Genomic DNA, 26464 nt, shown 5'->3' with positions numbered 1-26464 from the left:
CTCCTGTGCGTGATTAAACAATAAAAATTTGTTCAAAACGCCGTTGATTGATGAAATAAACCAACGAAAGACGCCAGATGTTTTGTAAAAGCAAAACGAAAGAACGCCAGATGTTTCTAAAGCAAAACGAAAAGACGCCAGCTGCTTAACGAAAGACGCCAGATGTTTTCTAAAGCAATGGTCTTCTAAACAATGAAAATTCACAGCGTACATGTAAAATTAAAGTGAGCTGCAAGTCGTAATAACTCATCGAACCTTTTGTATAAACGCGCCCGATCTCACGTCGGTGATGATGTACTGGGCAGAATGCACGGAAGATTCACGGTTTACCGATGAACATCCGCAGCTTCGCCCACTCAGCATCATTCACTCCGTGGATATGCTGTGATTTTTTTTATTGTACTTTCCACGCGACACACTGTGCAGCACTACACACGTGAGCGACGAGAAACTGAGAACACAGAAGCACCACTTACCCTTCGCATTTCCGACTGTGCCTAACCAGGTGCTGGCCGAACACGCATACACGAAGGTGCAAGCTCGCTTGAGTCTCCAGACCATCATGAAACCAATACGAACACGCTCACATTACGGGATGTTGCACTGCCGTCGCTAAATGCCGTTCACGTCCAGCGTTGAGATCACAGTCGCGCGCACACAGGACACGGGCACGCACAGCCGACACAGCGGAGCAATTCGGAAACTTCGATGACCGGGCAACGGGAGAAAATGGCGAAGGCAGCGACGGGCGAAGCACGCACGCTTCTGCTCTCCTGGTGTGCCTGTGTGTGTGTGTGTGTCTGTTTTTTTAAATGCGAATCATTTCGTAGCGAACCTCAGGCCCTTCGGGCGTTTCTATCTACGTATCTATCTATCTAGCCGCCTACGTCTGGGCGCTCTCCTGGTCGTCTCCATAACTTCTAATGCGCCAAACTTGGCATAGCAAGGAATCAGTGCATGACGAACACGATTCACTGGTCATGACATGAATAACGCAAAATGCCTGTCGCGTACGGCATGAAACCCTTTCTCTCAGTCACGTGTGGCACATACCCGCATACCAGAGTTTATGTTATGCGGGTATGTGCCACCGGTGATATAGAGTCTCAACGAACACAGTAAACGCGAACACACACAATGACACGCAAGGAAAGTGACAATAATAAAAACTGTTAGGGTGTTACGTCCCAAAACCACGATATGATTACCAGAGACCCCGTTGCGAAGCGCTCCGGAATTTTGACCATCTGGTATTTTTTAACGTGCACCGAGATCGCACAGTACGCGGGGGTCTAGCATTTTGCATCTATCGAAATGCGCCCGCCGCAGCCGGGATCGAACCCGCGACCTTCGGGTCAGCAGTCGAGCACCGTAACCGCTACACCACCGTGGCGGACACAAGGAAAGTGAGGAAGCTGAAGACAGAACACCCCTGGAAGACGCTCAACTACTCATTCACGTGGTCCGCAACGTGGACCGCGTCGATTACGTAAAAACCGGGGTCAATGCTTCCTACAATAAATGATCCGAGCGAACAAGGCCTCCCATCATTACTGGTGACTTCAACATTGATTTATCAAGACCCAACAACGCCTGGTCCTTATACTGCGTGAAAGGGGGCTTCAATGTAGATGGGGCATCAAAAGACCTCGCTGCCACGTGCAGGGCAGGAGGTGCCATATATCATTTCATCGTGAGAGGCATCCAGGATTTCCACCAGCTGTGCTTTACCTCGTACTTCACTACACTTAGACCCCTCGTAGCCGCGATCACGAACGGATCCGATTAACAAGTCCGGCTTAGCTGCTGGTGTTCACTGATCACGGTGATGATGACCTTGTTCAAGAACTGTCAAGGACCCCTTCTACACATACACACGGTTTCGTGAAACGCGCGTGCATTCTCCGTCATAACGGACAAGTATAAGCATAACAACTGTAACTCAACTGTCATAACTGCATCTGTGACTGTAACGTACGTGCAGAGTGCCTGCGTATGCCACTCGGCTGTGTTTATATCCAGAGGAACTTTCCTGAATGAAGCTTAGTTGCGAGTAACGCCTGCCCTGTGCATTTGTGTTTCTTTGTGCTGTTTGGATTAGCGCTATCCAGTATTGAAGAATATAAGCACTACATATCAGCTTACCGCGTCTGGTGTTGGTAACACCCATATTGCTGTTGGCATCGTTACGCAACTGTAAACAACTGGTTATATAATACATATGCGACTCTTCAGCATATATGAGTGTGTTTATACCACTTCCACATTTCTCTAGCGTCACTCGGTAAACTTTCGCTCAACATGAAAAATTGTGCCACGGTCACCATCCCGCGCATGCTTCGCATAACATCGATTCTCACGGTACGTGGGATCTGCCGAATTGTTTTTATTTTGTCTTTCCTCGCTCGCGCATGCGTCGTAAGGTTGCCTTAAGTCACTTGCAAAATTTCAGAGTATCACATCTGTTTTCCGCGCGCCGCCGCCGACGCGATTGTCTTACTCGCATCACGTGACCTTTCGCCGCCATATCCCTTCCAAGGGCTTTGGGTGCAGGCGCGTTCAATGCAGAGCATGGCCGGACATTTAGCAGTACCACCGTCCCCAGAAGTACTTCGTCGCTTTTTTAAGCGCGTCGTGCAGACAGGGGCGTTAGCAGACATTATTTCCGGGGGCGGGGGGGGGGGGGGCACCTCCTTGATCTGAAGTGGAGGCCTGGCAGGCAGATGGGGTCGAGTGTCATTTCGTGCTATGTATTTCACGGGAAAAAATTTCGGGGGGTGTGGGAGAGGGGGCACGGGCGCGGTGTGCCACCCCCTAGCTACGCCACTGCATGCAGATGCCAGAAGAGAGTAGCTCACCATCAATCGAAAGTTACTGGTGAGCTACTCTGGGAATCTCGTTTCCCGTGTGCGAAAAATTAATGTCAAAGAGCGCCGTTCTACGTGGCTGCATATTTGGCCGGAACGAATTCGCCCCCCTCGAATAACACTCCTTCCTGCAGTGAACTACACTAACTTTGCTGCAAAAGATCTTATGCGACAGGATACTTCACCTTTTCGGTTCGCTATGGTCAGCGATATTGAAAACTACATACCTTTCTATTTGTTCGGCTGTTTATATCTCGATCTGTTGAACAGATTACGCATGCTATCCGAGTTATAAGTGTGTCACGCGCGAGAGCGAAATCGAAGATTTAATAAAATAATAACTGTTTACTGGTATACCTTGAAGGCAATTTTGGCATGATCATTTGGCATTGCAAAAAACAGAAACGTGGAACTCTGTTGATAAACTTGGTATACGGCAATGTTATCAAGCGTATTTTTAAATTTGTTGCAAAAAAAATGCTGCTAATGCTGCATTGCGCCGAGCGTACCCTTAAAATACTGTATAATTGGCGAGAAATGGTCACAGCAAAAAAAAAAAAGGCAGATCCCATGCATTGAGGGAGTCGATTTTATGCGAGCCCTAGGTCTATATACATACTGTGTTGCAGTAGCATGCGCTTTAAAAATTCCGGGATGTGCTATTTCTGATCAAAAGAACATAAAGCACCGTGGCGAGGGAGTTTTGATGAGCTTGCATTAAGTAAAAATAAGTGCAGCAGTGCAGAAACCGAACCCCAGCTGTTTACGCGCTGGCAACGCCAAAAAAAAGAACTGTTTGTCGGAACACAGCAAAATATTTGCAAATTCATTGCAATGTTGGGAATATTAAGGAGACAAGAAATAGGAAATCAAACAATTAAGAAGTGATGTCAATCATTTTTGATGACCTATTTTCTACGTATCGCAAGATGCACCGTACCTACCGCACGCCGATTCGCCTGTGCGTTCGGCTGCTGGCGTTCCGAATCAAGATGTCGCGCACAACTTCCAATTACCGTACACACACAACTTCTATTACACATATCAACCAGTTTTACAGCAAGCACGGGGCGCAAGCAAGGTATGCGTCAGCGATCTCTCGAAGGACGCAATGTTGAATGTTCTTGATGTTGTTCGATAACGTTCTCGAGTGCAGTGAACCGGAACACCGACTGCAAAGCTAGCGCAAAGAGTAAAGATTCACCACATGTCGAAGTAAACGGCATCTCGCACGATGTCACTGCGCAAATGCAACTATGTTTACAGCTCCGGACCTGGCGAACACGCCTGGGCGTGACACAAAAAGAGACCGATGAAGCCCTGAAGAGAGTTCGCGAGCACATGGCAACATTCGCCGTACGTTTCATTAGTTACACCGCTAACCACGCAGTCGATCCATACCTGTTGATGACTCGAAACACACACACATAATGCCGTTCTGCTGAGCGTAACACGGCACCATAACGGCACTGAGGCTAAAAGATCGGTCACTTCTCAACACACGCTAGCAACGCGCCGGACGGTCTGGAAGGGACATGGCCGCCGCCACCCAATGTTTCCCGCGTGCAGCCTACCTTTGCGGTACTCTGATTTTACAGTGACTCTAGGTTGCGTTATCGTGTTTCTCTCTCGGCGGCGCATGTAACAGCCCTCCAGTATAGACCAGAACACAGAGAATTCCATGCGCATCGCCATATTTGCATCGCGCGTCGCGCCATCTATCGCACACGCGGCGAAACAACATGCGCGGGCTGCCACGCCAGCAGACGCTACACAGAGCAAACGTGAAACTCCCGAAACTCAGCCCGTCGAAGAGCGTGTTTCGCGTCTTTTCTAGCCTGGACATTTTCGCTGATTTTATTGGAACATCAAGAACATCTTGCTCATGCAAGTCCACAATGTATACAGTACGTGCTGAGTGGGCTGCGGAAGCAACCTCTGCAGATACGTACGCTGTTACATTTGTAAAAAAAACGTTCTCGCTGTAATACGCGTGAATCCTAATTGCCGTGCAGCTCGCGAAAGAGTGAAACGATGTTTTGTTGCGCCATATTACAAGCCATATTACACCATATTTCAGCATTCATCGAGTAATAATTAGAGTAGGCTTTACGGGTACAGCTTCGTGGAACGTAATTTTTGTTTCATGAGCGTTCTTACAATAATGCGTCTTGCTCACAAAAGCGTGCTATCAGAGAGTATAACCTGCAGTATCGTTCAGCGTTTTTTTTGGAAGCTACCTGCGCGATTTTATTCTTGTAACGATGGTGCTTTACAAGCGAAACTGTGCTACTCTTAGTTAAGCCGGTTAGCTACGCCTGCGACGTAAAGGACACTGGCGCGAGTACTGTTTACTTACGTGCCAATACATGTATTATGTGGAGCTGGATGCCTCGTGTCCAAATAAATTTGGGGACGTCAAACACTGCATTGAAAGCACGAAATTCTGACCAGCTGTTGAGGAGCACCGTGCCATTTATTACCTTTTGAAGAGGAAATCTCGAAGGCGTGGATGCCATCAAATCACTAAAGCTTAATACTACGTTGAAAGTGGCAAAGCATGCTGATTGCTTGTGCTTGAAAGCACTACCTTGCACTAGACTTTCGTCAAAAGAAACGCTCAAAGGTATGAAGTGCACCCCCACACAAAGCTCGCGCCTGCCTTCAACCCAGCTGCGTGTCACGCAAATTAGGTTCGTAAAATGAAATAGGTGGGCATCACACTGCAGAATACACGCAGTTAGTGTACTTACTCGCGCATTTTCACTCGGCTCCTAGTTTTTTTGCTTGAATCACAGTTATCCACTCGCGGCGAAGCTGAGAACACCACACCGGCACTATTTCCGTGGCGCGTCGTAATCGTCGCAGACAACGCTAATATCCTCTTGTTGCGCTGCTTGTTTTGGCATCCAAAGACGACGCAGTAGTGCCCAGACGAGCTCTTACACGCTGAAGTGGCGTGAACGGGCACTTTTCCGCACTTTAAAGCCTCAGAACTGCAGCTTGCCCTGTTTACTTGGTGCAGTCCGCGCGCGTCTCGGCAGCCCGGTCAGCCCGGCGTTTGGGTGCGAGAGTATCCGCTCGGCTCGCCAGAAGCCTGGGTGCGAGACAGGCGTGCTCTGGTGTATAGCGGCCGCTTGAAGGAAGTCGCGTTTATATATATCTTTTTTTACGCGATAGCGTCAAAGAGCTCGTTTCGCAGAAATTCCGGTGTCGGCGGCGCCGGCGTCATTGGTTCTGAGCGAAAGACCAGCGTTGGTCCTTGGTCGTGAGCGAAAATTGGAGGTAGATGCAAAGAGAGAGAGGGCGTTTGCCCTTTGGCTTTCCTTGTGTGTGTGTGTGTGTGTGTGTGTGTGTGTGTGTGTGTGTGTGTGTGTGTGTGTGTGTGCGTGCGTGCGTGTGTGTGTACGAATATCGCGCGTTTTAAAGGCGAAACGTAAGAGTCCCCCCGCCCCTTTTTTCTTTTTTTTCTCGGGCTTTCTGTCCCCAGCATTTTAGTGCGTACGCTGCGGGGGGCCGCCTTTAGTCAGTTTACAGCTAGGACCTGACTCGGAGGGTGCGTACGTGTGAGTATAATCGCGTGCATCTATAATCGCAGATTCTTTGTGCATGTCAGCGGTTTTCGTCGCAATAAGTTGACGAGGAATGTATCACCGTCACTTCATCGATTCAGCTACTGCCAAAGATATTAGACTGTAGGAACTTTTCTTTACAGCTCCATATATTTGGAGAGTTGCAAGACTAAAACAAGCTCTGAAACAAGCTCTTATATGGCAAGAGTGTAAAACAACCTTTTACTCTCTCGTGGGATGCGGGACTGAAATAGGCACTTTACTCTCTTTCGCCAGGAGGAGTGAAAGGCCTTTTCACTCCTCCTGGCAAAAGAGAGTAAAGCGCCTCCCTGAGAGAGAGAGTATAATGAGATCTGCGGGAGTAAACTCTCACTGCAGGAGTTTCAGTTTTTAGAGTGTATGTACAGAAGTGTACCGAAAAGTATCACACAACTTATCACAGTATGGTAACTTGTACCTCGTGACGATGCAGCATTTCACTTATTTTTACTTGTAGCCTTCCATAGCCAAGGGAAAACTAGTATAGCGATGCCGCGCAACGTGTGGTTTCCTTAAGACTAAACTCAGTTAGATCACCGTGCCCATGAAGTACACTTACGAACAATAAACTTAGAAGACAGATTGATACGCACTTTTTCTTTCGGTGTGTATTATTCTTTAAGTTATAGTTAGGGCTCCGTGTTATCGGGTAAATCCGAAAAAATCCGGCAAACACCGCTTTTAACGGTCAATATGACCCTGTTGAGTTCTTCATCGAAAGGGCATGTTCCAAGCGGTCTTTGATACATGAGCCAGTTTGGCCGATATAAGCTTTACCACGCGTCAACAGTATCTCGTAGACCTCACCCGTCGCACAGATGGGTCACGCTTCAGTCAATGGCGCGACCCATCTCAGGTCTTCACGTAAGTTTTCAGAAGTCTGCTGGACCTGCTTGACGAGAATGACCACTCAATGACAGTCGCAGACCTTCGTGGTTATTACGCTGCTTTCGCTGAAAAGCGGAGACAGACAACTTAGAGGAACCTTTGCGATGCACTTCAGTGCACGAGTGAATCGTTTTGGTACCGTGTTCAAACTGGCCCGTTTGAATCCTAGGCGCTGATTTTTAAGTTAGTATACCTTGCAATTGACGACACGATGCAGCTCATGAGTGATTTTGAGAACTATCAGAGCTATGAAATAAGTAACATTGTTAAATCCGTGTCGTTTTGGAGGCTGCACACCGTCGGGCGGCCAGTGCTTTCTCGCTGCGCGTTGAGTCTTCTGGCTGCCCCCTTTCTAGCGCAAACGTCGAAAGGGCATTTTCAAACCTGAGGATCGTCAATCGAGACGATCGCGCTTTCAGAAGTGTCAGCAAAATCGTACAATATGCTTGCGTCTTTTACAACAAGCTTTAGGGTTGTAATAAACACAAACGTAGGTGTTTTCTATTCAAGTATTTGAGCTTGTCTGCATATGTGCTTGTGCGTTCCCACCTTCCAGAAAACTAAAATACACTTCATGTGTTGTGATGTTTTCGTGTTCCGGTATCATTTAACCTAAGATTTTGTAGTATTGGAAATTCAAAATTAAAAGGACACTGTAGAGAAAAACGATTTTTCTTTAATTAGTAAAGTGTTCTTTCAGAATACCAAAATCACCACGCTTGCCGCGTAAACACGCAAGAACGCTCAAAAAGAAAATGCGGGTGGCGACGCCACCTTGAAATTCCCGCATTAATCACAACGATGTCATACATTTTGACGATGTGTACTGGGGCCTACGTAGTTCCTAATCGGCAAAAATTAAGTAAGTTGTCCTCAAGAGGCGAGAGCCTTAACATACGAAGTTTGAATAATTTTGTTGAGCCAACCTGGCCAAAATAACAAAAGTTCACTGTGAAATCCGTGACATCAGAGATTTCAGCGCGAAATTTAAAATGAAACTTTGACCTTCATGTTCTTCTCTAATAATATGCCTATAATGGTGGAATTATTGATATTATGTTTTGAGAGTTAGACTTATCCATCTAAACCGACTCATTGTTTCACTTTATAGCCCTTTTAAACATCGAATTTTGGAGAATTGGGGATTTACGAAAAATAACCTCCAGTAAACGCCGAATTTCAAGAAAACTAAACTCCGAAAACACGGAGTCCTAGTTATAAGTGAAACCTCGGTGATACGATCGCGGCTCGTGCGAATTTCGGGGTGATACGAATTTTTCTTTGGTCCCGGCCAAGGCCCATTGGCCTGCACTCTAATGGAGTACGGCTGTTGCGAACAAATTTTCACCCCGCGCCGTTTGATACGAACGTACGCTACCGCGCTGGTAAGAAGAGGTGCTGTCCGCGCTGTCGCGGAAGACGCGCCAAGCACGTGCGAGCGCGGGAACGCAAGCGTGGACATGCGCGCCGCGCCGCCAATTCGTCAGAATCACGGTGTAAGAAAAACACTTTTCTTACACAATTATCGCGATAAACATTCAGTGATGCGTCATAGCCTCCGAGATAGTGTGCGCAAATCTTGGAGGCCGTAATGTGCGTTTATATTACAGGTCAGATTTCGCATGTTATATTTCGCGTTTAGATTACGAAGTCATGTCCTTCATACAAACGGCGTCGTCGCGCATCAGACATCCTATGAATGGCGGACGAGGACCGAAAGAAGAATCTCTGAAAAAACATCCGAAAAACATTTCGAGGGTCTCTCGAAAAACATCCCCAACACCACCGCGATAAGAAAATAAAAACATAGGACCGCGGTTCTAAAATTATCCGGCCTTCATCTATCGCGTCTACTTTGCTGTCACGCGGAAAAGCATACTAAAATTTGGAAGGGGCTACTAGCTGTCGCGGGTCACAATACACCTGGTTCAATAATTCCACACGCGCGCACGGGCCCTATATTTAGGAGTGCAGATGTGATCGTTGACGTCTAAAAACTTCAGTGGGAATCATTCGGAACTGTTCGTGGCTTTGCTGCGCCCCTGAAAAGCAATAACTGAAAATGTATACCGGCTTTCTTTTGTTGCATGCTAATTTTCCATACTTTCTGGTGATACGAATTTCGGATGATACGAATACTTTTGGTGATCCCGCGAGATTCGTATCACCGAGGTTTTACTGTAGTGTGATAGAGGGTGTTGCCTTTTACAGGCTTAATTTTCGGTGTACTAATTTTTTGTTCCGTCGTACGTTACGAGTCTGACATCTACAGCAGTGGTTCTCGAATGGGGTTCCGCGGATCCTTCTTAGGGGTACCGCAACGTCATCGTTCGCGAAAAAAAAAGAAAAGCTTTTGAAGACGAGTTTCGACCTATTCCAGAGTCCATGTCCTACTCCAGGAACTACAGCAACATTCTCAACAAGATCACCTCGGCTGCCCCAACGCCTCAATTAACAACTAAGCCTGCTGCATCAGCCGCAATGGCGCTGCAGTTCCTTCGCCTGTCCTCTCTTCCTGTCAATACGGTAGCGAGCGCGTAAGCTCCCCCCCCCCCCCCCCCGGTTTGTCAGACCATCATATCGACCAGTCCACAAAGTTTTCCCGACACATCGACGGCTGAGGATTACTGATCTACAGTGTTCACAATATTGCAATGTGTTCCTGTATTCGCGTCACTTTATTCATTGTCAGAAAGATTGAGAAAAGGATACTATTACAGCATCGCCTAACAACGACCAGAGGAGTTGTTTTGCCTCCATGTGAACTAACTTTCATGAACATTTGTAATGAATTTTGTGAAAAAAAAATGCCTAGCGTACTTACTTCAATCAGGCTGCCCTGCTGAGAGACTAAGATTTGATCCCACCATCGAAGTCCTAAAAAAGGTTCTTTTTTTTGTTCTACGTGTGACGTTTTCTGTAGCATAGCAGAGCGCAGCGGCTACTGTAAGGGGAGCCTGGGAGGCTAGGAAAACACAACAGATTCCCTAGTATAACCTGAAGAGGCGAACACTTTCGTTAAAGGAAAAAATGAATTGCAGAACGCCGATTTTACGAAGTTTAAGCGAAACTGCTTAAAGCCTTTATAGGTTGCGAGTAGGAGCTTGAAGGTAAAGCATTACACCAAGTTACACGAAAACTGCCTAATCGAAACAGCACAGCGGTGTTTAAGCTAATAATAATATCTGGGCTTTCGCGTCCCAAAACCACGACATGATTATCAGGGACGCCGCAGGGGAGGGCTCCAGAAATGTTCACCATCCGGTGTTTTTTAACATGTGCCTAAATATAGGTACACGGCTCTCGAGTATTCCGCCTCCATCGAAACGCTGCCGCCTCGACCGTAATTCGATCCCGTGGCCTGCGGGTCGGCAGCCGAGTCCCAAACCACTCGGCCACCGATGTTTAAGCTAAACTGCTTAGTCTAAGCATGCATAAATAATAGTCGCTTCCTTTCTCTGCGCCGACATTGTCTCGCTCTAGTAGGCACCTGTTTATCTGAACGTCGCATTCGACGGCCTACCGAGCTCCATTTTGTCCTCTTGGTGTAAACAGCAATATCAGCCCACTGTGTATCATTGACCTCCTGCGATAACGATGGACGCGGTATTTTTCGTGCCCCCTTACAGGCCTTTGGATTACCGATGAATGCCACTGCGTGAAAGCGTGCATCTTGTAATCTGATGCCCTGTAACTCCCAGCGTGAACTCTGCAGAAGGGCCGCTGCCCGATTACATCGACATGCAATAAAAGCAAGCGTGTCGAACAGCTCCCTGTCCCAAGCGCGGCATAAGCAGGCGACGAAGGCTGATCTCCTCCTGCTACCCTACTTCAGGCCTAACCGACGGCAGAAATTTGCGAGTTAGCGGATAGACCACCGAACAAGAGCTCGTGCGAGTTTTCGACGCGGCAGGACCACGAGAAGTCCGGCATGTCTTTTGAACTGGGGCAAGTAGAACTTTTGGTGCCTCTGTCGTCAACTGGGCAAGCTATGAAGAGCGCATTAAGGAATTTCTACGAACTGACGATGTGGAGGATTACCTTGTAGTTGGCGTCTTTATAAGCGCAACTGCACCGAAGACCTTAGTGCTGCATAATTAGTAACCAATAAGCCATTCGATTAATTAGTTCCATCGCAACGAAATAACCACAGGCCCCAAATACGCTATCGTTGTTTCTTTTTAGAAATGACAATATCTTCAAGAGATCTAGGTGAAAATTTCGAACGGGTTTCTTCAAGACTAATTTTGCCTTGCAATTCCTTGACGGCGAAAGAACTTTCGTCATCAGGCGCTGTACAACTTCTCATTTTATCGTAAGCCCTTGAACGTCAAAAGGCTCACAAACCCTCTATTTTTATGGCGAAATGCTAAAGGAGATTAGGTGCTAAAACCAGACGGCAAGCTGACTGCAGCATGCAGATTTGTGTGCTTTCAAGAATCTCTGTGAGGAGTTTTGATACAGAGCAGGCGGCTTCATGATCATTTATTTGAATTTTGAAATGTAGAAATGAAGTTTGGCACCCTTTCTAGACTTGTCGCGATAACGATCAGCAGTAACGTCAGCAGAGAGCTGCAAACGGCTTGACATTGCAGGTGTGTATTAAAATAAGACAACGGTCTTGAGGGGAATATAACCGCCTGATTGACAGTGATGACGTGTATATGAAGACATTTCCGCGTCCGAGCCAAGGGCTCAAAAACTTAAATGGTTGTCCACCATTTCGTTTTGATTTTCTGCCTACCATCATTTCGTTTAGTAGTGGACACTGCGCAGGATAATAGCGCAATCCTTTTCTAAGACGTCATATGCGTGAATGTGCTCTAGCGCTTAGTTTGTTATCATTTAGGTGGTGTACTGGGAATGTTTATAGCAAGTGATATTTGTCTATATGTGGCTTCCTGTTTCACGTCTAATTTTTTTCTAAGAGATAGGCGGTAGTGTGATCCCCGTGCTTAAAATTTTATGGACGTTCTAATAAAATATGAAATTGGGGACAATACGTTTTGATAGATTGCTACACGTGGAAATAAGCCAGGCAAGTGGTTTCATTTCCTTAACGCGTGAAGATTTGTACGTACCTTTTGAAACAATGCAGCACTGGTGGAAGCCATCGACCTGTCCGGGTTGTCCTGATAACCGGCTCGAGCGGACTGCTGGGTCATCATGTGGTGCGTGAACTGCAGAGCCACCCAGTCGTGCAAGAAGTGCGCCTGTTCGACATCAAGCCTTTCGAGAACGAAATGGGTAAAGCGCAATACTTCGCGGCTGTTTCTACCATGCACATATACCATTTGCGCCTGTCTCGCGCCACTATGCAGTCGACCGCAACTATCCCAGTCATGAGCACTCCGCGTAGTTATCTGCCAATAACAAGCCTGAGACTGATTCTCGCCCATCAGTCATCAGAGATGGGCGGACAGCGTTTAAAACATAGACCTTTTTGTAAATGAATTACTGCTTATGCAAGTGGGCCTGACCGCCGCTAGCAATATGCTGCCTTAATGAAACGTGGATTCCACTGGGCATATATTCTTACAGCGGACCTGTTTAAGCCGGGCGGAATGTGTCTGCTAAACTCGAAAACTATCATCATCATGAACCGGCACTCGCTCCCTTCCAGGGGGCTGTAGGTGTTTCAGAGGTAAGCTAGCCAGATACGCAGCTCTAGGAAGCTCGCCAACGCGAGCCAGAGTTGAAGGTTAGTTTAGCTCGTTGGTATAATTTGATAAACACGGGCAAATACTAGGATGAAGCTTGTATAAGAAGGGGGAATTAGGAATAAACATTGTCTAGCTTTGTATAGCATAACCATTGTAATAGGAACGTTAAAGCTTGATATGACTAACCTAGAAAAACTATAGCAAAACTACAGCAAAACTATAGCTAAACCTAAACAAGACGGCTGAATAACACAAAATACAGCTACGCTGTGCCTTTAGCCTTGCAACAGCAACGCCATGCAAAGCTAGCCAAGGCCTTTTCTTTAGTTTTTTGCGATTGTTACGGGTGTTTATTAAAGTATGCAGCGAGAGCGACGATTGTAGCAGCAGCAGGCAGGGCATAGCCAGAGTGCGAAATGTCGGTGCGAGCCAGCCGATGGTGATGCGCTTCTGTGCGTGCCGATCTTCTTCCTCACGCAATTAATATCCTCCAAAAACACATTTACCAATCCATACCCATTCAAGGGCATCGCTAAGGAGCACCACTGCAACGCATTTTACACATGGCCAACAACAGCGACCCAGAATGAACGCACAACAATGTTCATAAGATTTGATTTGCCACGGTGCACCGCTGACAAACAATTAGCACCTTTTGTTCCTGCGATGTACAAAATAAGTGGTGGCTAGGTTCACGCACAGAACGGCCTAACGAACAAGCCACGTCATATGTGAGATTCTGAATAAACTCACCCAGCTGCGCACACCTTGACAACGCTTCCATCATTTTGAGAATCCACAATATTTCCAACACACTTGTTGGGTGTCCCCCAGGCAAAACGCTGTGCACAACAGCTTGACGGGACCTGGGGGCCTACAGAGGGCAGCATATGCAGTGCATTTCACACAGATGTACACTTGAAGCGAAAACAAACAGCATAATGCAAAGAAAATATAAAATCACTATATATACAATGAACATCAGAACACTGTTTCTGTATGATGCACAGAACATGACATATTATTTAGTTTTCAGCAAAGAAAAATATTTACGGCTTCATCGAATAATCAGGCACATCTTATTTGAACACACGGAATGGGGCACTAAAGTTATTATGGGTTTTTAAGGAGTTGTCAAGTGCTCGTTTGGCTCTACCGTAGTTTGTGCGAGTATCTGGTACTGGTATTTGCCTGTTACGTATGCTGTAGTTATGTCGCGTGTGTTCTTCGTCATTTGGAAGCTTGTTTTTATACATATAAAGCGGCAGTTTATAGTCGTGTAGCTTGGAAGCTTTTAGCCTATCATCTGTAATGAATAGCGGAGCAGTGGGTAGTAGACTTGGGTGTCCACTGAAATTTTCAATGATTCTTAACACCTTCTTTTGCAGCTGTTCTATTATTATAGTTAGTAGTAGTTGTACCCCAGACTAAGGTAGAATATGAAAGACGTGAATAAAAATTTGAATAATATATAGCACTCTTCAGACTTAGAGGAACTAATTCTCTAAGTTTGTAGAGACATCCAACTGCTTTTCCTAATTCAATCGTTAGCTTGTTGACATGCGTTTTCCAAGACATGGTATCTTCGAACCAAACACCTAGAAACTTTTCTGATGAAACACGCTGAAGGACAATTTCTTGAAAATTAAGGGCAAGTTCAGAGTTACATTTTTGTTGAGTGGTTTAAACATAATATATTTTGTCTTCTTAGCATTTATAGTTAATCTGTTAGAGTCCAGCCATTCTTCAAGTTTAATTAGGTAATTGTTTATTGTAGTGTTTAGGCTTGTTAAAGTTGGTGCTGAAAAAATATGTTTGTGTCGTCAGCATACATGACCAGTTTAGGTGAATCGGGCACATCACAAAAATCATTGATGTAGAGCATAAACAACAAAGGCCCTAGAATTGACCCCTGAGGCACCCCAAATTGTACAATAGCAGTTAGACACGCCGAGTCACCGACCTTCACACACTGCTTCATGTTACAGAGATAGCTTTTCACGAGATCAAGGGCAATGCCACGTATACCATAATCATGCAGTTTAGACAGTAGAATACTGTGGTTCACGCAGTCAAACGCTTTCCTTAAATCGATAAATAAGCCGACAGTAAAAAGTTTGTTTTCCATGTTGCTGAGAATTTCATTCTTAATTAGCAGTAATGCCATTTCGGTAGATTTTCCTTTCTGGAAGCCATACTGTGAATCATCCAAGACGTGATACTTAGCTAAAAAGTTCACGAGCCGTGCATTGATCACATTCTTAAAGACTTTCGACAAGATAGGCAGAACGGATATCGGCCGGTAGTTCGATATCTCTCTAATAGCTCCAACTTTGTACACGGGGATTACACGTGCAACACTAAGATCAGAGGGAAATATACCGGATTGTAGCATTTGATTAATTATAAATGTCAGCGGACGGGCTATGACTGAAGTAACATGCTTAACAGGGACGGCGCTCAGCCCAACCAACCCAGCAGCGACATTGTTTCAAGTTCTAGAAATAAAGTTCGTGCCTTCCTGTTCAGTAACCGGAGAGAGAGTAATTGAATTTGCCAGTGTTGAACGTGCGAACACCGGCGCGTTAGTGCAACTACTGCTACGAATCGGACGCACGTAGTTTCCAACATTCGAAAAAAAAACTCGTTCATTTCTGTAAGGGCTTCTACATCTGTCTTGTCTTGAGCAAAAGCTGCAATGTTAATTACACTTTGCTTTAGAGGGGTTAGATAAATTATTATTTTTCTCGCCATAATTTTCTCGAGTTGTACACTCTAGCAAACAATGAATCATAGTAGGAAAGTTTTACCTTTTTTAAGTCAGCGTTTAATTTATTGCGGTATGATTTGAATTCTGCAAGCACGACAGCACCACATGTTAAAACGAACCGAAGGTACATTTTGTTTTTGGTTTTTATTCTTTCGGTGCAAGCTGGTCGTTATTGAAGGCTTACATACTCTTTTGCTTTGTGTTGTATTGCGTACTACAGGAAAGTGTTTTTCGTAGCTGGCTACAATTTCCTTTAGAGAAAGACGATACGCTTGATCGGGATCGCTTTCTGCGTAAACGCTGTCCCATATTATCGTTTCAGCACCAGAGTGAATATTCTTGAGCGAAATGGAGTTGATATCGCCATAACTCGAGTTCGCGGTATTTGCGTCCTTTTGGAGGGCTACTGGTATGAACGCAAAAATTGGAGAATGGTCGCTGATATCGAGGGAGAAAACGCCTGTTGAACACTGAATAGAGGGTAGGCTAATGACACAGATATCAAGAAGTGTGGCGCTATTTCCACTAATACGAGTAGGTAACGTGATTACATTTGTGCAGGCGTAAGTACGAAGGACAGATCCAAATTTTCACTGGATGCGTCACCGCTGAGCATATTGATGTTCACATCACCCATTGCTGCGTGGACTGAGTGAAGACTAGGCAGCAAAGTTTCCATAAACTGAAAATAAGTCTTACTATTAAGCACTCAATATTGGGTGTAATAGAAGTAAGTTCATTGGAAACGTCGCACACAATGGAATTTTCGATGTACAGCGCAATTCCTCCTCCGCAGTTTGCGGACCGCACAACTCCATTATAATTGTACCCTGGTATTTCTGGTGGGTTATCGCTCGAAGAAAGCCCGGATTCTGTCAAAAGTATGGCATCAAATTTTACCAAGTCATATAAAAAGAGACACAAGCTATTCATTTTATTATTAATGCTACGAGCGTTTATGTGAAATGCACTGAAGGTGGGTGGTGACCGCTTAATTTCATTGTTGAAGTTGCCGGTGTTGTATCTACATTCTGCCGCGGCAGCCATACCTTAGCTGGGTCATACACTAAAGAAAAGTGTGTCGTGAAGGCTTAAACACAGCATTTTATCCAAGTCCTCTCGGCAGGCAATCTTAAAATTTGTGATGTTGTATCTACAACATCACAGTGTTGTATCTACATTCTGATATTGTGTTGTATCTGCATTCTGCCGCGGCAGCCATAGCTTAGCTGGGTCGTACACTAAAGAAAAGTGTGTCGTGAAGGCTTAAACGCAGCATTTATCCAAGTCCTCTCGGCAGGCAATCTGTAAGATTTGTGATGTTCGCAAGCTAACCTCTCGTCGTTAATAGTAACTGACTGAATTCCAGGAGAAGGCAAACGCGCGAGTGGGAGATAGAAAGTTAGGTGGGCAGATGAGATTAAGAAGCTTGCTGTTATAACGTGGCAGCAGTAAGCACAGGACCGGGTTGATTAGCGGAACACGGGAGAAGCCTTTGGCCTGTAGTGGGCGTAATCAAACTGATGACGACGCTACGCCTGCAATGCACAGAGTGGTGTGCGTAGCACTCGAGCGCTGGCAGTATTTGCGCCAATATTTAACGAATGTTACATTGCCACAACTGCGGATAGCCAAAACTTCAAACACAGTTGGCGTTGCGCCAACATGAGCGGCGCTCAGAATTCGCACTAGGCAGTATCGTAATCGTCGGTGAATTTTTAGCGAAAATCCTTCTCATGATAAGCTCTATCTCCTGTTAATGTAGATTAACGTACATTTAAATACTCTGGCAGAGATTGTAGTAACCTTGATCTATCCTTTTCTTGCTAGGTTGTTGAGTATTACATTCGTCTTCTCGATATATTTATGTTCCACACTCCTTGACACCATCTCCGGTGGAGTTCCTCAATTATTTGTTGGAATTTGTCGCAGTATTGAAGAGTACATTTTCATATGGAAGCCTGTAAGGTGCCGATATATTTTGCGTTGAGCGTTATTCCTAAGTCTGGCCCATCTATTCGTTCGAATGCTCCTAAGCATGCGGCGGAATATGTAGGGCGCAGCTTTCTTTAACGTTAACGCGAATTTTTAAGCGCCCCATGTGGTATATAGCAGAGGCCTACTGATTGAGCTTGATTACGTGATCTGGAGAACAATATTTAAAACTGAAATTAACATGTATCTGTGACCAGCTGCAAAATTTTCTCAATGAACATTATATATATTTGCTTTTGCGCACTATATGTATTATATGCATTCAAGGTAGTGGCTTCTTAACGCACATCCACTTGGAAGAAATGTGCTGTTAACAAAATCTTGGGGTAAGCGCTGCCGAGGCTACGGTAGACACACACTGCTGTTTAAAAAAATACGCCTATCGCTGAATGGAAGGTAAGAATTTCTGCAACAGCTCAGAGTTTTCGGCAACGCGTATATCGCAAAGTAGGTTACTGCTTGAGGATTCATTTCAAGAGTTTATCACACTCGAATGCACGGGGTTCAATTCGTGCATTGCTATACCAGCCAAAAAAAAAATCAACCACTGTTTATTGAAACTTCTTTGATTAGACGAAGTATATTTGGTCAAGTGATTTTTGTTTCGAGGATAAGTGCACTACAAACAAATTTTTCAGGACGTTAACAAGCGAGTAGAACACCTCTAGGCGTTCGACAGTTTATCGGCCCCGCTATCTTATTTCGCAGGGCACCCAATATACAAGACGATGAAACACGTGGTTGCCAGCTTGTGCGATGCGGAAGCCGTCCGGGAAGCCGTGAGGGGCGCCGACGCGGTGATCCACTGCGCATCAATGCTTCCTGTGACGGTGGTAGAGGATACAGAGGCCGTCGGTAAAGGTCAACGTCCAAGGTAAGTGCGGGAGACACACAGATACACCATCTCTCCTACAGTCTCCTCTCTCGCTATCTTCTACTCTGAGGAAAACAATATAGGACGAATGAGCGCGGTTTTGTCTACTCTCTGAAGACAGTTGCCCTGCTTGAGGCACTTCTTCAAGCGACGCTTGTAATAACTGACAAGTGTCGTTGGCGTTGTATGTGTGAGTGTAAAAAACTTGGCACGCGAACACAAATAAATGCAGGCGCTCGAAGGTGCGTCGGTCACATCCGCATTTAATGAGCCATCTCCAATAATTCTTGAGCTCTAGATTGTTTGTAGGCGATAAGCCGCTTTTCATACGACAATCTGATCTTTTATCGGTGTTATCGATGTGATTTGTAACTTCATGTTGCCACATTTCATTGTTGCCTGGATATGAACGAATGACCATCGTAGTTGCCTGTATAAAGTAAAGGTTTGCTCTGCTAAGCACGTGGATGACGGTCCGATTCCCGACATGTAGGAAGGAAACATTTACGAAGGGAGCACTGCGCAATGAGATAGATAGATAGATAGATAGATAGATAGATAGATAGATAGATAGATAGATAGATAGATAGATAGATAGATAGATAGATAGATAGATAGATAGATAGATAGATAGATAGATAGATAGATAGATAGAAGAAAAGAGCTTCGCATTGTACGTCAGCGTCGCACACGCGAAGCCTCGCTTGTACCAGAGTCCTTCAATGCTTTTCTGGTCATCAAACTCCTCCGTAACGCTATGGGGAGAGCTTGCTATGTCGCCGCAGCTGCCGCGGGGCGGCGCTAGGAGCACGCAGGGGGTAGAGTGCCTCGATGCGCGCGCCCCCGCTTAGAGTGGTGTCAGCTTTTGAAAGGGCAGGTGCCGCCTCTTCGGCCTTGGTGGCAGCGTGGCCGCCATCTTGAATCCCCCGCACGGTCTCTTGTGCGTGGCGCGCGTGCAGTTTTTAGGTCGGCGCTCGTTTCCCTCCACTTTTATGCGCTCGCTACCGTCACCATGGCCGGGTGTTGCGTGCCGCAGTGCACCAGTCATTCCAGAAACGCTGGGAGCTGTATCGTTTTAGAAGATACGAGGTTTCTTTGGACAGTAAAAATCGAACGTGACAAGCGGCATCCGAAGAACACATTATGCTCTTGCAGCGTAAGTTTCCGGCCGGTATTTCGAATGCACATGCAAGGGTAACTTCTGGCGGTGTTAACCTTGCGTAATAAATGGACAAACTGATATCAGCTACATGCTTAAAATGGTTTGGTTCACGTGTGCATGAATCCTGCATTTTTCTTCGCAAACATTCTTTACTGCACTTGGTTGGTCCTGTATCTGCCTTTGATTTTTGCTTTCGCTATTTTTGTGATTTGAAATGTATCATGGAATATATTATGCGTGTTTGTCTGCAGATCAAATCCTTCTTTTTTCCAAATAATAATTATTTGTGAGAATTTACGTCCCAAGAATCCCATATGATTATGAGAGGCGCCGTATATAGTGGAAGGCTCCCGAAAATTTGACCATCTGTTGTTCTTTAACGTACACCTAAATCTAAGTACGCGGGCCTCTTTCATTTCACCTCCATCGAAATGGGACCGCTGCGGCCGGGATTCGATCCCGCAACCTTCGGGTCACCAGTCAAGCACCATAACCAAAACCACGGCGGGTTCTTGTTTTTTATATTCCTTTCCGTGTTTCAAGTACGCCTTCTGTGCTGGTTTGATGCCCATGTATGTGTGTGTGTGTGCAGTTGAATGTTTTTTATCCTTCCCTGTTTCTGTGTTTCAAGGTTACATTTTCGTCCTCTCTTAAATAATTACGCAGTTCCTGTTTTTTTAATCATTTACGATCACTGTGAATGGACTAGTGGCAGTTGTGTTTTATTTTGTAATTTGCGTTATTTTCGTGTAATTGCTTCTGTCAGCGCAGCATTAACGCGCACAAATAATGGTCACAATAATGGTCACAATAATGGTTCCCAATGAAATGGTCAGCACTGTATATTAACGCGCGCGCGCGCGCACACACACACACACACACACCACACACCACACACACAACACACACACACACACACACACACAAACACACACACACACACAACCACATTATTTTATTTCTTTGAGCAAACATAATTACTTATTTATAAAATGTAGACCCTAAATGCTCATACAGGAATGCACATACAAAACAGTTCTCGCGAAGCGTCTATACAAAGACGCATGAAAACAAGAAGACGGGGAAGCATTGGTGTACAGTAGACCACGCTATGTCAGTAAAAAAATACAAGAAATAAAATCAAGTTGTACAATGAATACGTCATGAAATACCAGGTAATGAAATAAAAACTCACAGGGCCCCTATGCGTTCGCTTAAGACGACTCGAAAGCGAAGCCATCTTAGTTTTTGTGCACCTAGCGCGGTTTTGCATTGCCTCCAAGATCGGAGGCACGTCACCTGGTTTTGCACTGCCTCCGTGATCTGCCCACTTTGACCAAGCTACGATTGTCATGTGATAACGGCATAATATGAGCACGCCAAAATTTGTGAAGTCATGATGACGTCATGTGGTGACGTCATCACGTGACGATGACTTTTGCATCCCCCGTCCCCGACGTCGTGGTATGCTGACGCCGTAGTACGCGGGACGCCGACGGTCAACATTTCGCGTTTGATGAGGCATTAATACTTTCGCCTTAAAAAATACGTTTGTCATGGTGGTAAGTGGTGACGGAGCTCGGCTGCTGACCGAAAGTCATGTGTTCGATCCCGGCCGCGGCGGTCGCATTTAGGTGGAGTCGAAATGCTATAAAGAACACCAGATGGTCAAAATTCATGGAGCCCTCCACTACGGCTTCCCTCATAATCATATCATGGTTCTGGCAAAGAAAACCTCAAATATTATCATTAATAAAAGAGACAATAAACGACGCCCTGCATCTGCCGACAAAGTGTAAAACAGTATTGGAACGCTCAATAAAATGTGCATGCAATGGGGCATGCGAGCAGACCTGCAGATACAGAAAAATAAGGAAAAACACACTGATACTGCGCGCATGCCAAGTTTTACGGCATACTACTCAACAACGTATTCACCGTCTTGATAAGGACTCAAGGTGCAACTCGAGTGCCGATACAGTAGCGGCTACAGATTGCGAGCAAGAAATGTCAGCAATAATAATGATAAAGAAGCTTTCGTTTCATTTAGCAGGATATTCGCACCGTACTTGCCCCTCGGCCCTTATTGTGTGTACAATATGTATGATGCCATTTATAATAAACGACTAAACTGTTTGCAAACTTAGCAAAATGAGCCACCTTAATCGCGCTTAGGTATCTTCGCAACACTAAATTGTGTTTGTTCAGATACATATATTGCTGCTGCTGACATGTATACAAATAGTTTAAACGATAATTATTTGTGTATCTGGAATGCAGAGCTTACGAGAAAATTAAGTAAGGCTATAGACTTTGTCGTTTCCGGCGTAAGGAAGAGGATTTGTTTTCAACAAAGCAGAGTGTACGTCTACCTCTAGGCTCTAGCGCATAACACATGCACAGGCCGTCAGCTTGTATGAATTATATGCTTCGTTAATAAACATTTAGGCAACAACAGCAATAAAAGCTGCCCAAGCTTCAAAAAAGAAAAGAAAAAAGAGAAAGCTCACTAGCGTGCACTTATTTCCGGACGTATCCGTGCACCGCAAGCGCTTTGTGTAGCGCGTTTCGGATGCTGCCGAGCTGCGGCGGGATTCGCAATGGCGGCCGTCGTAGCAGACGACGCGCCTGTCCTCACCCTCAGCGGAGCGCGCGGGCATCAAGGCACCCTAGCAGGGGGCATTGAGGAGAGCTTTGCTGCGGGAGAGCTGGGGGCCCGAGGAATCCGGCGGCATCGGCGTTCAGTTTTCCTCGTTGTTTCTTAATAGAGAGTTTTAGCAAGTTACGGAAATACGGTACGCAAATACGGTAAGGACGTACGGTAGCGTTCCTCCTTTCCCGCTCGTTGTGCTTTGGCCGTTCAACGACCGGGAAAGGAGGAGCGGTACCGTACTGCCTTACCGTATTTGCGTACCGTATTTCCGTAACTTGCTAAAAGACTCTAATTTGTGTGACTGACGGGTGTGAGAAATGTGTGCAGAGACATGGAATGTGTACGTGAGTGACGATGCCGAAGACTTGCGGTCTACCGGGGTCCGGGTTGTCGCTCCGGCTACAGAGGTACGAGCGGAAAGGTGTCATTGTTTAGTTTGCCAAAGGGCGGCGATGAGAGGGATGAATAGAAAGGGGCAATACCGCGACAGGAATCTGGCGGATTTACATTCGATTGTGAACACGTTACAGTATGCGAGAAACATTCTGACGCCACCGACGTTATTCGAACGGACGACTTCACAGTGAATGGAAAACATGTGTCTTTGCAATGCGAGAAGGCAAAGTTGCGGGCCGGCGCTGGCATTTGTGGTGTCATCACTTCTTTCTTGTGTCCGTGTTTGCACGCCCTGTCTTTTTAGAATAGTGTTTAGGTCCTTTCCAGCTTATTAAATGCTTTGCATTGTTTCCTTGTTTGCCGTTGGTAAAAAAAAGCGTTTTTTTTCTATTTTTATTCACTGAATGGCAACTAAGCTATCTTTTTAATATTTGTATTGTACTTCAGAGTTCTCCTTGTTTTTTGCATTAGCTTGCTCTCTCCATGTACTGGCCGTGGAGAGAGTTGCCCCGCCACGGTGGTCTAGTGGTTATGGCGCTCGACTGCTGACCCGAAGGTCGCGGGATCGAATCCCGGCCGCGGCGGCTGCATTTTCGATGGAGGCGAAAATGTCTGAGGCCCGTGTACTTAGCTTTAGGTGCACGTTAAAGAACCCCAGGTGGTCGAAATTTCCGGAGGCCTCCACTACGGCGTCTCTCATAATCATATCGTGGTTTTGGGACGTTAAACCCCAGACATTATTATTATTATATTAGAGAGAGTTTCGATATGCTAGGAAACTGTCGCTCGTAGCTTTCTGTTTTCTGAGGTATTTTTCCAATAAAAGTTTTTCTATCTTTCTCTTGAAGTCGTCGCATTCTTGCTGTAGTTACTGCAAATTAGTGGATTGACAAACACTCAAACATGTGCATTGAAATAAGCAATTATAGTGAAGTATGGACGCAAATGGCATTAACGCTTCCTCAGCTTGACACGTTTTTGGGTATTTTGTCCCGTGTTGCATTTTCCACGCTCTGAATAATTCGAAAGCGCTACAGAGCTCTGCTTGTGATCACATGTGTTTATTTTCTCTAGATTAACGAAACGCAGTTTCGTTTCAGTCAATCAAGTCTCCCGTGTGCAGTATTCATTAAGAAAATCGTTGCATCACACGGTGCAGACGTAGTCTATCTAAGCAGTCTAAGTAATGCACGTTGTGATTTGTGAAGGTGCTGCGAGCGCGAAGATTGGAGATACCTGAGTGCCTTTGCGACGCAGCACACTGTGAGGTGCGACACACTTTCGCTCGTGTAATGTCCACGCAACTTGAAATTGTCAATGTTACTCGTAGAAAATGGACAAAACGCGGTTACAAACTCGGAGTTAAGGTTAAGTTAGGTCCTAGATATCAGCTGGTGTTCAAGCGGCACACGGACGTTATACATTGCAAAAGCTTCGTCACTCCCGATTTCAAATTTTGCCGAAGCTCTGTGAGGTAGGCTGCAGCGCAGTGCAGTTAGCTTACATAAAATGTAAACACAGGAATATAGAGCTTCTCTTTTTTGTAATGCGGCCGTGTTGAACTCCCGCGGCGTAGACGGCCTCATTGTAAATAGCGCGATCGGCGCTGGCTCAACTCCCGCTACGAGACTTCAGTTTGCGAGTTGGTGGGTTTGTAAGGCTTGTGCAGTGTCACAAGTCTAGGTAAATATCCCGTGCTTGAATAAATACTCTCGTGCTCCACTGCCTGAGGTAAGGAACCTCTCTGGAGCAACATATACAGCTAATATTGCTGCGTCGGCACGACTGTATCCATCGCAGCCTTGATATTAAAAAAAAATTCGGCAGATCCCACGCACTGTGGGAATCGATGTAATGCGAAGCAGCCAGCAAAGAGCTGCATACATCGCCTTGTTTATCTTTGAGCCAAATGAAATCATTCATGCCATGGATTCTAGTCCACCATATATCGCATGTTTGCCATGCACGCATGCATGCACAATCTAGTGTACACCATGCCAATGAAACGCATATTCTGGTATATAAATGCATAACCTGTCGTTTATGTTCATCACGCACTCGTGTCACGCCATACCAATTTTGGTATATATCACGTTAACAAAACGGCCGGAAGCGCACCATGACAGTGACATGTAAATCATACCGTACATGACATGCATAACATGATTCACATGTTAAGACCTCTCATTTATGTTCGTCATACAGTCACATCGCGCAATACCAATTTTGGTGTATATCAAAGGAGCGAAATGGCCGCGAGTGCACCATGAGTAGAGCATGTAAATCATGCCATACATGACATGAATATTATGGTTTTTCATGTTACTACCTGTCACTAATGTTCATCATACAGTCTCGTCGCGCAATACCAGTTGTGGTGTATATCAAGCTATCGAAACGGCCGCGAATGCACCATGAGCGTGGCATGCAAGTCATGACATACATGGCATGCATGTCATAGTTTTCATGTTACCACCTGTTATTCATGTTCTTCATACAGTCACATCGCGCAATACCAATTTTGGTGCATATCAATCTAGCGTAACGGCCACGAGTGCGCCATGAGCATGGCATGTAAATCATCTCGTACATTTCATGCATGCCATGATTATCATGTTACCACCTTTCATTTACGTTCGTCATACAGTGGCGTCGCGCAATACCAATTTTGGTGTATACCAAGCTAGCGAAACTTCCGGGAATGCGCAATGAGCGCGGCATGTAAATCATGACACACATAACCTGCATGTCATGATTTCCATGTTACCACCTCTCATTTACGTTCGTCATGCAGTCGCGTCGCTCAATAACAATTTTGGTGTATGTTAAGCAAGCGAAACGGCACGAGTGCGTCATGAGCATGACATGTAAATCATGTCGTGCATGTCATGATTTTCATGTTACCACGTCTCATTTACCTTCGTCATGCAGTCGCTTCGCGCAATACCAATTTTGGTGTACATCGAGCTAGCGAAGCGGTCGCGAATGCATCATGAGCGTGGCAATTAAATCATGACATACATGACATGCATGTCATGGTTTTCATCTTACCAACTGTCATTCATGTTCTTCATACAGTCACATCGCGCAATACCAATTTTGGTGTATATCAATCTACTGAAACTGCCGCTAGCGTATAATGAGCGTGGCATGTAAATCAGGTCGTACATGACTTGCATGTCATGATTTTCATGCTACCACGTCTCACTTACGTTCGCATACTGTCGTGTCGCGTAACACCAATTTTGGTGTATACCACGCAAGCGAAACGGACGCGAATGCACCATGAGCGTGGCATGTAAATCATGACATACATGTCACAGATGTCATGGTTTTCATGCTACCACCTGTTATTCATGTTCTTCATAAAGTCACATCGCACAATACCAATTTTGGTGTATATCAACCTAGCGAAACGGCCGCGAGTGCGCCATGAGCGTCGCATGTAAATAATGTCATACATGACATGCATATTATGATTTTTAGGTTACCAAGTGTCAGTTATGTTCGTCATACAGAAATGTCTCGTCAAACCAGTTTTCGTATGTATCCCTTCATTTAAACGGCCGCGAGCGCCCCGAGACC

The 26464-nt window shown here is 45.5% G+C and overlaps 2 protein-coding genes across 2 annotated transcripts in view; one reads left to right on the top strand and one right to left on the bottom strand.

The window, feature by feature from the left end:
• The window catches only part of LOC119391547 (caspase-8), a 98739-nt gene extending 82303 nt beyond the window's left edge, over positions 1–16436 (bottom strand). The window contains exons 1-2 of the mRNA XM_049415321.1: positions 16371–16436; positions 12448–12579 (exon numbers count right to left, since the gene is read on the bottom strand). Of these exons, the coding sequence (XP_049271278.1) occupies positions 12448–12579; positions 16371–16436 (198 nt within the window). The remainder of the gene's footprint in view (positions 1–12447; positions 12580–16370) is intronic.
• Positions 16437–18522: 2086 nt separating this feature from the next.
• LOC125758286 (3 beta-hydroxysteroid dehydrogenase/Delta 5-->4-isomerase type 2-like) overlaps positions 18523–26464 on the top strand; it is a 28729-nt gene continuing 20787 nt past the window's right edge. The window contains exon 1 of the mRNA XM_049415320.1: positions 18523–18649. Within this exon, the coding sequence (XP_049271277.1) occupies positions 18523–18649 (127 nt within the window). The remainder of the gene's footprint in view (positions 18650–26464) is intronic.

Source organism: Rhipicephalus sanguineus, chromosome 4, assembly GCF_013339695.2.
Source record: "Rhipicephalus sanguineus isolate Rsan-2018 chromosome 4, BIME_Rsan_1.4, whole genome shotgun sequence".
NCBI lineage: Eukaryota > Metazoa > Arthropoda > Arachnida > Ixodida > Ixodidae > Rhipicephalus > Rhipicephalus sanguineus.
The sequence above is the reverse complement of the archived record's forward strand: the minus strand, read 5'-3'. Positions and strand labels throughout refer to the sequence as shown.